The 13,199-nt window shown below is 44.0% G+C and overlaps 2 protein-coding genes across 3 annotated transcripts in view; both read right to left on the bottom strand.

Annotated features, from left to right (window-relative positions):
* Positions 1-13,199, bottom strand: part of LOC147459208 (uncharacterized) — a 94,562-nt gene that overhangs the window by 75,610 nt on the left and 5,753 nt on the right. The window lies entirely within an intron of this gene.
* Positions 386-930, bottom strand: LOC147459209 (uncharacterized). Its single transcript, XM_086510021.1, has one exon. The coding sequence runs from the start codon at positions 928-930 to the stop codon at positions 550-552; it is 381 nt and encodes a 126-aa protein (XP_086366147.1). The 3' UTR covers positions 386-549.

Consider the following 13,199-nt stretch of genomic DNA (forward strand, 5'->3'; position numbering starts at 1 on the left):
TGCAATGTGGCAGGCCCGAAAAAAGTCTCTTCCTTCAACTACATAGCAAAATAGATAGGTGCAAGAATGCACTTAGTTTGTCCTACCAAGGCATAGCCAGGTGGCTGGAAGTGTTCATGGGCCCTCAAAACTCTAAGGATTTGAAGCACTTCCATGGGCCCTCAAAACTCTTAAGGATTTGATGCTTTGATTTCAAATCCACATCACAATAATCACTACAATACTAAGTATCAACAGATGATCATGGGGCAAAAACCCTGCCAGTAGATGGATAGCGCAAGAATCATCAAATTAAGGCTCACATAAACCATACACAGGCATAACAAAATTTTCACAACATGAAACGTAATGACCAGCAAATACAAATCTCATAAGCAGGTGGTGTTCCAAAACACCCGTTTGAGCTTGTTGCTATTTAGCGCAGCTCGAGCACTTGTGAACTTCGTGACATTCTTGGCGTCCTCAGAGATAAAAGCATGTTATGCAAGCTCTCCACGCAAGATAAGTTGCACGATAATCTCTATCTCACAGTTGGTGATGTTGGGCATCTTACTGTAGTGATCCATGCAGGTAATTATTACTACATGCGCAAGCTTCAATATTGACATTGAAGGAGCTCATGATTGCCATGACGAACTCTCTGCTCTTCGCCTTCTTCTTCTTCTTCTTGTCACCTTCCTTGGTTGTGGCAGGCTTCTTCTCAGCTACAAGCTTCTTCCTTGCACGTTTTTCGCCAGCCATCACATAAACACTTTTCTCTGCCTCGGCAATAGGTGCCATAGACTTTGCCTTGGCTCCACTCAGATCCTTTTGCTCTGCTTGCGCAGCATCCTTTAGTTTGCCTTGGGAAAGGTAACCGAATGCTATGTTAATGAGAGAACTACCTCTCATGGCATCTATTTCCTGTGACACCGACCCAGCAAGAGCCATGGTCCATGGAGTGCACCTACAGCTTGCCATTTGCCATTAGAATGCAGGTATATTGTAGCTCACCTGTCACATGCTTGAGAGAGAGAGAGAGAGAGAGAGAGAGAGCAGAACAGGTAGCTGGGAGCCCAGGCCAAGTGGAGAAGTGGAACCCGAGCATAACACGAAGATTGTCAAGACTTAGTCGTCATTGTTAGCTCGTGAAAATGAGATTCCGGCTAGCTAGCTAGGCGGCACCATAATCAGAGAGAGAGAGAGAGAGAGAGAGAGAGAGAGAGGGGGGGGGGGGGAGGAGGAGGAGGGGGGCTATCTCAGTGTTGACGTTGCAAGTAGATATTCTCTCTCTCTCTCTGGCGACTGTGTTTGTAGCCTCTCTCTCTCTCTCTCTCTCTCTCTCCAATTGTCACTGCCATGGCCTCTCTCTCTATCTCTCACCGCTTTTACTGCCACTGCAACGGCTCTATTGCGCACGGCTACCAATTATTTCCTGTTCTCATTCCCTTGCAAGCCCCTTGCTTGTTCGTCGCGTCCACTGAGTGCCTAAATAGCGGCTATTGCAAGCTACTCGCCTCCCGAGTCTCCAAGCTGGTGCCACCTGGCCTGCTTGAAAACTGGTTGTCCCTTATAGAGTAATATAGATTGATAGCTTAGGTGCAATTGTTTTCCAAAGGCTCGTGTTTCTCTTCCAGTTTGGCTTGGCAAACTCACTCTGTCCCATAAGGTAACTTGTTCATTAAAGGTTGTTTTCTTGTTGCTTGTGCTTGTGATTCATTGATTTGGTTGTTACTTTGGTTACCATTGTAAGAGGGTTGATGGTGAGAGGGCTCCAATAACCCTAAGACAATGTGTTAGTGCTTAGTGCTATAACCAAATTTTAAGTGTTGTCACTTGAATCCCCAAGCTCTAGGTACCTTTTTGTGTGAATCATAAGGTTGCAATTAGATTGTACACTCTCTCTCTCTCTCTCTCTCTCTCTCTCTCTCTCTCTCTCTCTTTTCCTCTCTTTCTTTTGTGTTTTAGTGTGTGAGTGTAGAGCAAACCCACAATCGAGCAAGAGATATACACTAACCCTTATACCAATGCAACATACTCACACACTAAAACACAAAAGAAAGAGAGTAAGGGAGAGAGAGATTGCGTACAATCTAGCTTCAACCTTATGATTTGCACAAGGAGGTACCCACGTTATAGCACTATGCACTAGCACATTGTCTTAGGGTTATGAGAGCCCTCTCACCATCCACCCTCTTACAATGGTAGCCAAAGCAACAACCAAATCAATGAATAACAAGCACAAGCAACAAGAAAACAACCTTCAATAAACAAGTTACGTTAAGGAACTAAGTGTGTTTGCCAAGCCAAACTCGAAGAGAAGCGTCAGCCTTTGGAAAACAATAGCACCTAAGCTATCAATTTTATTCATGTTGGAGTAGATACAACAATGATGGGAGGAGTATAATTTACTCACACTCAATCACAAACTCAAACTAGCTCAAGCTTGTCTATGCACCAAGGTGATCGTGTATAGAGAGCTGGCTCTCTCTTCTTACAACTAAGATAGAGATTAGAGTGTGTTATGCTCAATGTAGTGTGCAATAGTGTGGAGATGGTTTTTACAAAGAAGAATAGGTTCTATTTATAGGTTTTTGAGAGCTTTGATTATAATTAAACCTAATAAATTTTATTGACAAAACAAAAGATTATGAAATATTTTTTATTTTCAAAATAGAAGTAGCTCTTTTTTATCTCTTGAGTCACATGGATGTGGGCTCAAAGGGAATAATTATTGAGAATGAAAAGAGAGAGATGAGTAATTTGAAGGTGCCTACTCTAATAGATAGTAGAGGGTGCAATTTACAAAAAGGGTTAGTTATTAGTGTTAGTAATCACTATGAAAGCATTTACAAATGTCATTCACCAAATAGTGAGACACATAACGAATAGAATTAGAGAAGAATTAAAAATTGAAGCTTTGGAGAAACCAAAAATTCACCAATTTACACTTGCGGTAGTAGAAGCGGTCTGCACATTGAAGCTATGCCTGTTGATGAAGTCAAATAACTTGAACCTTGATGGCAAAGGACTTCACTAGCAGAGGTTAATCTTGAGTAATTATTTATGATTTTTTGAATTTTAAAAGAGATAAATGAAACATGGAAACTTGAACATGCATGTAGAGAGATATGAGAGTATATGTGTATATGTGGAAGATGATGGAAGCTATGCTGATAAGAGAGGAAAGGAAGATGGTGAAGAAGGTGAGAGGGAAGATGTAAATTTGCAGGTTTGAGAGGATGATGGAGAGGGATGAATGTGTAAGTGTGTGTGGGAGTGTGGAAAAGGTAGAAAGGAACATAGCTCTAATTGAGTGTGTGAGATAGGCAGATTGAAGTCCAAAAAAAATCTAGAAACAATATGCAAATGAGGTCAACAAATTCTGAAAATATTTCAACGCATCCTTGGAATTACGTGTCAACTTTTTCATGTTTTACACTTTTCCAGAATCGAATGGAACCTAATTTTTAAAACATTAGCAAAAACATGTGTTTTCTGCCTAACAAAGTCATTGATTGGGTCCCTTCTTTGTTTTGATTCCCTTTAGCCTTCAAGAGAGGAACCCCTCATGTTTAGGAGAGTGACAAAGGCAAAGGACTACTAAGACATTGATATCTACATGTGGAAAGGATTTTCCACAAATACATGATATGCATGTGATGAAAAGAAACAAAGTAGTGTATAAATAAATCAAAATACCCAAAGTAAAAATTTTAAAAAAAAATAGAAGATACAAATGACATCATAAAGTCAAATGAGAGGACCCTCCCTTGATATTATTTGTGGGGATAAAAAAAAGTATGTGAAATGTGAAGAGATTTGAGTGATAATAAGTGACGGCGGGGACAGAAGTCATTCGTATGAAATAGTAAAATGAGATTTTTTTTTATTACATTGGATTATATACAAGAAGTATGATGAACGATAAGGATGTCGGCATAAATTTTTGGTTTGATAAAACACACACTTAATTGCAAGTATTTATATTATTAATTAAAGATATTTTAAAAAATAAATAAAATGCGTGAGAAAAAACATAAATCCTTGGATAAAAATAGATTGTATTTCTTTTTATATTAATTGGGGTGTAAAGTACAAGAGAATCCGCGGGAACTCACACTCAGACTCTACGTCCAGATGCTTTGAGTAAATGAGTCCCAAAAGACTTATTTATTCTTGCAAGGAATGCCCAAAAGCAAAGCCCTAAAAGTTTAAACTCAAAAGCAACTGTAATCCAAAAGCTGCCAAATCAGTCAATGTAATTTTCGAGAATCCGTACGCACTGCCACATCAGCAAGTCAGCGAAAATTGTGGAGAATCTGCCACGTCAGTAGTCAGCGTAGATTGCTGGTGTCTGTACAATTTGCCACGTCAGCTTGTCGGCGCATTTTAGGAGGTTTGTAGAGTGTGTGTGTGTGTGTCTGGGAGCCTGCCACGTCATTAGTTTGTGACATACCCCCCTCTTGAAAGAATTGTAATCGCCCTCGACTACGCGTGCAAAACAAACAGAGGCCATAAACTGTCTTAGTAGACACCGATTGTTAATATCGACGCACTAGACACGATACATTTAGCACTTCTACAAAACGACAGTCACATCACTCGACGTCACAGGACATCATTGGTCACCCCGAGTCTAGGTTCTACCGCAACACAACAAAGATTCACTCTAAAACAATTCACAAAAGACGACACGGTCCGACGTAGTTCCGTGCGAAGAGGTATTGGCCCGAAGACTAGCACCCCTTTCGGTATTTCTTTTTATATAAATCCGTGTGCAAAGTACAAGAGAGTCTCCGGGAACTCACACTCAGACTCTGCGTTCAAATGTTCCGAGTAAATGAGGCCCAAAAGACTTATTTTTTCTTACAAGGGATGCCCAAAAGTAGAGCCCCAAAAGTTTAAACTCAAAAGCAACTATAATCCAAAAGCTGCCAAATTAGCCACCGTAATTTCTGGGAATCCGTACGCTCTGTCACGTCAGCAAGTCAACGAAAATTGCGGAGGATCTGCTACTTGAAACATTCGGTTTAGCACAGTCTACTCCGATAGAACCCCGATTTCAGCAGGGTGAATCTAATGTAGTGGGCATGCACAAGAGGAAAGTCACTCCGCTTCTTTGTCAACAGATTACCCCGATTTTTGATATAGAGTCACTGATGGCTCTTTGGGTTTCACGGATACTGTTGGGTTGACAGTATTCTGTTGTATGACTTTATGAACTGGAATTCCCAAAAATGAATATGATATTGATTGATTTTTACTTGACTTGCTTGAGTGCAGGAACTGATAGACGAAATGACTGCAGCATTTCAGTCTCATAAATCTTTATAGACATGATTGCAATATGGATTAGTTAATCGGGCATCTGTGAGGTCGCGACTGGATCTAGATGCGATTGCTAAATACGTTGCCGATTAATCACGGTCTGAGATTTGGAATGATTTTGAATGTGATTTGTCATGTGATGTCCTCTGATGTCCAGTGATGTGACTATCGATTGATACGTGTGCTAGATGTGTTGTTTCTAGTGCGTCGGTACTAACAGTCAGTGTCTGCTAAGACAGTTTATGGCCTCTGTCTGTTTTGCAGGTGTAATCGAGGGCGATCACAATGCTTTCAAGCGGGGGGTATGTCACAAACTGGTGACGTGGCAGACTTCGAGACATATACACAGTGGTTGGGGCAAGGATGACATGTGGCAGTAGTACGGACCCTCGTAGAATGCGTTGATAGGCTGACGGAATCCGAAAAATTACGACGCGTTTTACATTGATAGCGCTGACATGACACGTGGCAGCATACGGATTTGCCTGAAATTATGCTGGCTGTTTTTATGGCAGCTTTTGGGCAAATTGCTTTTGAAAGTGAAAAGCTTTTATTATTTCTGCTTTTGGGGCTCTGCTTTTGGGCATCCCTTGTATCTTTAAATAAGTAGGCAAGGCCTCACTTCTCAGAGCATCTGGACGCAAAGTCTGAGAGTGAGCACCTACACGCTCTCTTGTACTTTGAACACAGATTAATACAAAAAGAAATACCGAAAGGGGCGCCAGTCTTTGGGGCCAAGACCTCTTTGCACGGAACTACGCAGGGCCCGGATTTCACTTGGTTCATGATTTTTTCATTCTGGGCTCGGCTAACATGGTAAGGTGGCGAGTTCGGTGGTGTGCTTCCTGGAATCAGATCAATAGTATGATCCTCAAGACAAGAAGGGGGAAACTCGCCTGGCAAGCCTTCAGAGAAACAATCAGCATGTGTGTGGAGAAAATCTTGGCGTTCTTTGTCTAGTTTAGAAATGTTTGTTTGATGGTCATCATTCAACTATTTCAAATAGATCGAGTAAACAAAAAGACTGGATTTTATTAATTTGAAATGGTTGAAGCCGATACAATCGGGATGTACTCGCCCTTCAATTTTACATCTAGTACAATTTTTCTGCCCTTCTCGTTTGTCAAAGTCACTTTCTTGGTCTGATAGTCGATCACGGCATTGTTCTTATGGTACCAAGGGATTCCTAAGAGGACGTCACACCCTTCCAAAGGCATGATGTAAAAGTCCTCGTGCCCTAAATACCAGTGACAATGCAAACGAAGTTTGACAATGACAAGCGTAATGGCTACATCCCATTGGGACGTTGCTAGAACTCCCTCTATCGGTGGCCCTATCCTGTCGGGCGTAATCTCAAGCCGTGCCGTCGATTCAGGTGAAATGAAGTTGGCCTTGGCTCCTCCATCGAAAAAGATAAGGGCTTTTTGATCTTTTACTTTGCCCGAAGCTCGGTAAAGTTCTGTACTTTCATCTATCTGGCTTGGGTCGGTTTCCATGCAATCCCGTACCAGTCATGCTTTCATCTTGCCTTTTCTGCCACATTCCTCTACTGCTCTAGAACTCTGTGGCCTGTCTTCACTCTGTCCTTGTTCTTCCTTTTTGGGGCACTTTGCGGAGATGTGGCCTTGTTCCCCGCAACCAAGCCCTTTCTCTAAGAGTCAGTCGGGGTTGTGTATCTTTCTTTTCGTAGGGATTCTTTTTCTTTTTATTTTCATTGTTGGAGGTCTGTCTGGTCCTTTGAGTCAAGATTTCATCAGTGGGGTAAGTCAAATTCCCCGAATGGATCGAGAACCCCCGTTTCGCATGACCCATTAGTTCTTGAATAGAGTCAAACTTTTGTTCAAGGCAGTAATCTCGGATCTCTGTAGGGAGTTCGCAGCAAAACCGCTCAATTTGTTCCTTAAAGGTGACCTTCTTAAACGAAGAGATCGGTAGAAAAGAATCCCAAAACCTCTTGCAATATGCGTCCAAAGAATCTCCCTTGGTCATCTGAAGATGGTTTCAAGCAGTTCTTACATCTCGTTCATACTCCCGGGTCAACCAAGAAGAAATAAAAAGCCGTTTGAATTTCAACCACTTCACTAGGGCTTCTTTCCTCAGAAGAAGAGTGGACCACCATGTTCGAGCATTTCCTTTTAGAAAAGATGCAGCCCTCTTGAGCTTGGAGTGCTTTGAGTAGTGCCCTTTAGAGAAATGCTATATCAAACTGTTGAATGAAGGCCAAAGTCCTCGGAGCATCTCAGAATCCAGAAAAGGATTCAAATTTTATTCATTGTCCAACCTCTTTGAATTCCTTTGTCTTCTTGCTCTTATCTTTGAGGAAGTCGTATTGGTTGGCTCTGTAAAAGTCCTTCTTCGCATAAAACATGTGGTTGTCGGAGTCAAAACGGTCACAGGATGACTCCTCCGTAGAGCTATCAAAAACTGGTCGGAATCTGAGTTTCTTTGCCTTTTTCTTGTTCTTTCCGAAGCTTTGCTTTTTGCTTTGCTTCTTGCCCTTTCTGTCCTCTTCACTCGAGTCAGAAGAGCTAGAAGAACTGTCACAAGAAGAGGAAGAAGAACTGGGTAGTCCTTCAAAACGCACACGCTTCTTCTGCTTTCTTGCAGATGCAAAAGATGATTGACGGCCCAAATAATCGGGGGTCCCTGGAGGAATCCACCTAAAACCCTCTCCTGGCATCCAATCGGGCACAGGAGCACTACCAACCGAGAAAGCCACTGTCTTTCTCAAGTTGATCAGTGCGCCCGATGCACAACCAAAGGTCTCCAGTGCCTGCTCACACCTAGGAGGCCATATAAGTACAAGGCTGAGTCGTCGGCAAACTCAACGTCCAGTAGCTCATCTCCCGGAATAGGGAGTGCTAAGCACCGTAGACCAACCTGCTGTGACACCAAAAACCTGCTCAGCGCCTCCGCATAGAACAGAAAGAGGAAGGGGGCAAGAGGACAGCCCTGTCTGACCGAATGTGTGAGCATGAAGCGATCACCTCTACCTCCTGCCAAAAGTACCTAACTGTGAGCCCGTTTGTACAAAGCTGACACCCCTCTGATCCAAGCATCTGAGAAGCCCATCCTGCGTAGAGTGCCCTCTAGAAACTTGAAAGTCCCAGTCAACTCTGTCGTATGCCTTCTCAACTCTGTCGTATGCCTTCTCAAAATCGAGAAGAAGAATCACTAGGTCCTCACCGTGGAGCCGTGCTAGGGCAGAAGCCTCCCAAAAAGTAAAGATGTTGTCAAGGATACTGCGTTCCTTGACAAAACCTGTCTGAGTCCCATGTATAAGGCTCTCTAGAAGTGGCTGAATCCTCAAACTCAGAGCCTTGGCAAGAATTTTGTAGGCTGAGTTGAGGATGGTGATGGGGTGCCACTGTCGAATCTCATCCAAAGGAGCCACCCTCCTTGGGAATGAGGTAGATCAAGCCCTCACTCATGCTGTCAGCCACCATCACTCCTGTGTGCAAAATGTACTGAAAAGCACTACAGAGATCTGGGCCAAGCAGGTCCCAGTACTCCAAGAAAAAACTGGGAGTCAACCCATCCTCACCTGGACAACTACCACAAGGAAGGGCCCTACGAGCCGTGTGCAACTCCTCAAGCTAAAGTGGCAGCTCAAGCCTCTGACGCATCATCTCAGTCACAAGACGAGGGATCTATGTCCAAACCTGCTCCCTACATGCATCCTGGCGCTTTGACTGAGGCTCTGCATGTAGCAACTACATGCATCCTGGCGCTTTGACTGAGGCTCTGCATGTAGCAACTGCATGCATATCCTCGGGCTCAGAAGCAACTGACCCGTCGGGCCTCCGCGACTGACTGACCTTGGCATGCGAATGCCGAGGTCCCACTGCCTCAAAGAAAGCACCAGTCACTCTGTCGCCCACCTGTGTCCACTGAGATGCCTGTCGGTGGAAAGCAAACTCATGTCACCTCTCCTTTGTGCTAACAAGCTCCTAGCGAGCCTGCTGTAGCTGCTTCTCCAACCAGGGACTGTTTGGATGCTGCTCCTACATCCTCTGTAACGAAGCAATGCCCCATCTAAGATGTTGCTCCTCCTCTCTCGCTGCAGCCCAGCGACCCAAAGACTCCTGGAGAAAGAAACGACTAATCTGAGCTAGTCCTGAGGCCACTTTGTCAACAGGAGAATCCTGCTTAGTCTGTTTATTGGCACATGGTGCCCGTCTTGTGACATCTGACCTACCCCACCAATGAGGTCATGACACAACGAGCCGAACAGACTTCAGCGACGGCTTCTGGCGTGACAGACCAGCACTCTAACCGACTAGAAAAGAGCAACCCAGAAAACAAGGATGCACGACCCAAGCTTACTCCTCAGGAGAGAGCTCGTTTCATCAGGGAGGGGAAGTGCTTTGGATGCGGGGAACATGGACATATCTCCGCGAATTGCCCTAAAAAGGCACAGAAAGAACAAAATGACAAGGACGACGAAAGGCCTAAGAGTTCGAGAGCAGCTAAGGAACGTGGAAGAAAAGGCAAGATGAAAACAGGACTGGTTCCAGATTGTGTGGGTATCGATCCCAACATCATGGACGAGAGTACAGAACTTTGCCGAGCTTGAGGCAAAGTGAAAGACCAAGAGGCCCTGATAGCAGCCAAGGCCAACTTCATTTCACCGGAATTGGCTGTTCTAGCGGCACCTGACAGGGACGTAGCCATTACACCTGTCATTGGCAAACTTCAGTTGCATTGTCAGGGGTATTTGGGGCATGAGGACTTTTACATAATGCCTTTGGAAGGTTGTGATGTTCTCTTGGGAATTCCCTGGTACCCCAAGAACAACGCCGTGGTCGATTATCAGGCGAGGAAAGCGACATTGACTACAGAGAAGGGCAAAACCATTGTACTTGACATTAAACTGAAGGGCGAGTTTGTCCCTATTGTATCGGCTTCGGCCATTTCTAAATTAATGAAATCCGGTCTGTTTGTTTACTCGATCTTTATGAAAGAATTGAGTGATGAGGATAGGACAAATATGTCTAACCTTGATAAAGAACGCCAAGATTTTCTCCACTCTCACGCCGATTGCTTCTCAGAGGGCCTACCACGCGAGTTACCACCTGCTCGTCCCGAAGATCATACCATTGATCTGATACCTGGAAGCACACCACCGAACCGCCAACTTACCGTGTGAACCGAGCACAGAATGAAGAGATTATGAACCAAGTGAAAGACCTCTTGGAAAAGGGTCTTGTCCAGCCTAGTACTTCACCGTATTGCTCTCCAACGTTGTTGGTTTTGAAGAAAGACGGATCTTGGAGAATGTGCATCGATTTTAAAGCTCTCAACAAAATCACCATCAAGAACAGACTTCTGATTCCTAGGATCGATGATATACTCGACAGATTACAGGGATCCTCGTGCTTTAGGAGGATTGATTTGAAGAGTGGATATCATCAGATCAGAATCATGCCGGGAGACATCTACAAGACAGCTTTTCGGACAACTTTTGGGTTATTTGAGTTTTTGGTGATGCCTTAACCAATGCTCCTGCGACATTTAACCGGATGATGGACAGGATTTTTTGAGAGTACAGGCTATTTGTTGGCACTTTCTTTTACGATATCATTGTTTTCTCCAAGAATGAGGAAGAACATAGAGATCGTCTGTTTCAAGTCTTTCAGGCATTACGAGATCACAATTTAGTGAGTAATGCAAAGAAAAGTGAATTTTTCCTACCAGAGATACACTTTTTGGGACACATTGTCTCAGCAGGGGGAGTGCAAATGGATCCGGCCAAGATAGAGACTATCCGTGATTGGCCCGATTTGAAGAATGTCCATGAAGTTATAAGCTTCTTGGGACTATGTTCATACTACAGGCGGTTCATTCGAAAGTTTGCAGAGGTTGCTTCCCCTTTGCATATCTTGACACAGAAAGGAGTCCCTTTCTCGTGGGAACCCACAGAGGTACCTGCCTTTCAGACATTGAAAGAGAAATTGACTACAGGACCAGTTTTGACTTTGCCTGACTTGCAGAAGTCATTTGAAGTAGTTTGGGTGCGGTCTTAATGCAAGAAGGCCGTGTCATTGCTTACGAGAGCCGATTGTTCTCAAGGCCGGAAATGACAGTGGCCTTACCTACTCAGAGCGGATTTTACTGTCTTTATAGACTATCAAAGTTTGCGCTACTTCTTGTCACAGAAGCAGCTATCGAAAAAATAGATGCAGTGGGCGAACATCTTGTCACAGTTTCACTTCCAGATTGTCCATGTTCAGGGACAGAAGAATGTGGTGGCAGATGCTTTGTCTCGAAAGCCGTTGGTTCTAGCTATTTCCACGATACATCATAGAAGCTTCGAGGATATGGTCGACCAATATGCCACAGATACAGATTTTGCAGACGTTTTTCACACGGATACGGGATGGGAAGACAGTAGCGGGATATTCCATTCAGGATGGCTACTTGATCATAAAAACCATGTTGTGCGTTACACAGCCGTTGAGGGAAAAGGTTATGACCAAATGCCACTGTCCACCTTTTACGCGTCATCGCGGCATTGCTACCACCATGAAAGGGGTAGAGAGATACTTCTTTTGGCCGAGACTCAAGAAGGATGTGGAAGAGTTTGTGTGCAGTTGCTTGGTATGCCAGAAGGTCAAATTTGACAGGTATAAAGCAGAGGGATTGTTACAGCCTTTGCCAATACCCACCCGCCCCTGGGAAAGTATTGCAATGGATTACATTTTTTATCTTCCGAGAACGTAGAGTGGTCACGATGGTATCTGGACTGTTATTGACACATTTAGCAAGCAAGCTCGTTTCATTCCAGTGAAGTAAACAGTCAAGCCGGATCACTTAGCGAGACTGTTTGTGGCCCAGATCTTCAGATTACATGGCATGCCTGAGACGATTGTCTCTGACAAGGACCCAAGATTTACGAGTTTGTTTTGGAAGGCAATTAAGGAGAACATTGGCACGCAGTTGCAGTTCTCTCATCGTTCCACCCGCAGACTAACGGGCAATCTGAGATTGCCAATTCAGTGGTTTTAGATTTATTGAAGTCTTATATCTCGGCTAAGCAGACTCAATGGGAAGAGTATTTACCTTTGGTGGAATTTGACTTTTGCCTACAATAACACGAAACACTCTTCGACGGGGAAGGCGCCATTTGAGATTGTTCAAGGTGTTGCGAAGGTTCCACCCTTCCTAAGCACGAAAGATAAGATTTTTGAAGCGGATGAGTATACGCACGACTTAGACACGGCTTTTGCCAAGGTCCGCGAGGCTTTGTAGAAATCTCAAGAACGACAGAAAAAGGCAACAGATCGCCATCGTCGCGACTTGAAATTGAAGGAGGATGATTGGGTGCTCTTACGTTTTGAGAAGGCACGCCTGAGAAAGAAGAAGGGAAAGGAGAGGCTTTTTCCAAAGCTTAGTATGCGATACTACGAACCTTTCCAGATCTCTGAAAAGATAAGTGATGTCTCCTTCCGACTGAAATTGCCTGACACTTGAAGGATTTACAATGCATTCCATGTGAGTGTCTTGAAACCTTTTAAAGGTGATGTGCCTGATGATAGGGAGCTTGATAAGCAACCCGAAGTGGAAGAAAACGAGGAGATCCTTGTTCCTGAACAGATTTTGGCACATAAGGAGACGAAGAATAAAGGTAAAGTCCGAAGGCGGTTCTTGGTTAAGTTCAAGAACTATCCTGCATTGGATGCAAAGTGGATGGAGGAGGAGGACCTAGCAGATACTCCTCAGATTGTAAAACTTTACCTCGAAGCTTTCGGTTTAGCATAGTGTATTCCAACGGAACCCAGAATTCAGCTTGGCCGCAGATCTGGTGCGGTGGGATGCACAAGAGGAGAGTTACTCCGCTCCTTTGTCAACAGATGCCTCGATTTTGATATTAGAGTCACTGATGTCTC

The sequence above is a fragment of the Adiantum capillus-veneris genome, chromosome 4, assembly GCF_014529385.1.
Source record: "Adiantum capillus-veneris isolate H3 chromosome 4, ASM1452938v2, whole genome shotgun sequence".
Taxonomy (NCBI): Eukaryota; Viridiplantae; Streptophyta; class Polypodiopsida; order Polypodiales; family Pteridaceae; genus Adiantum; species Adiantum capillus-veneris.

Excerpts from the sequence above, each read along its gene's own strand:
- LOC147459209 (XM_086510021.1), bottom strand. The coding sequence starts at position 930 with ATGGCTCTTGCTGGGTCGGTGTCACAGGAAATAGATGCCATGAGAGGT.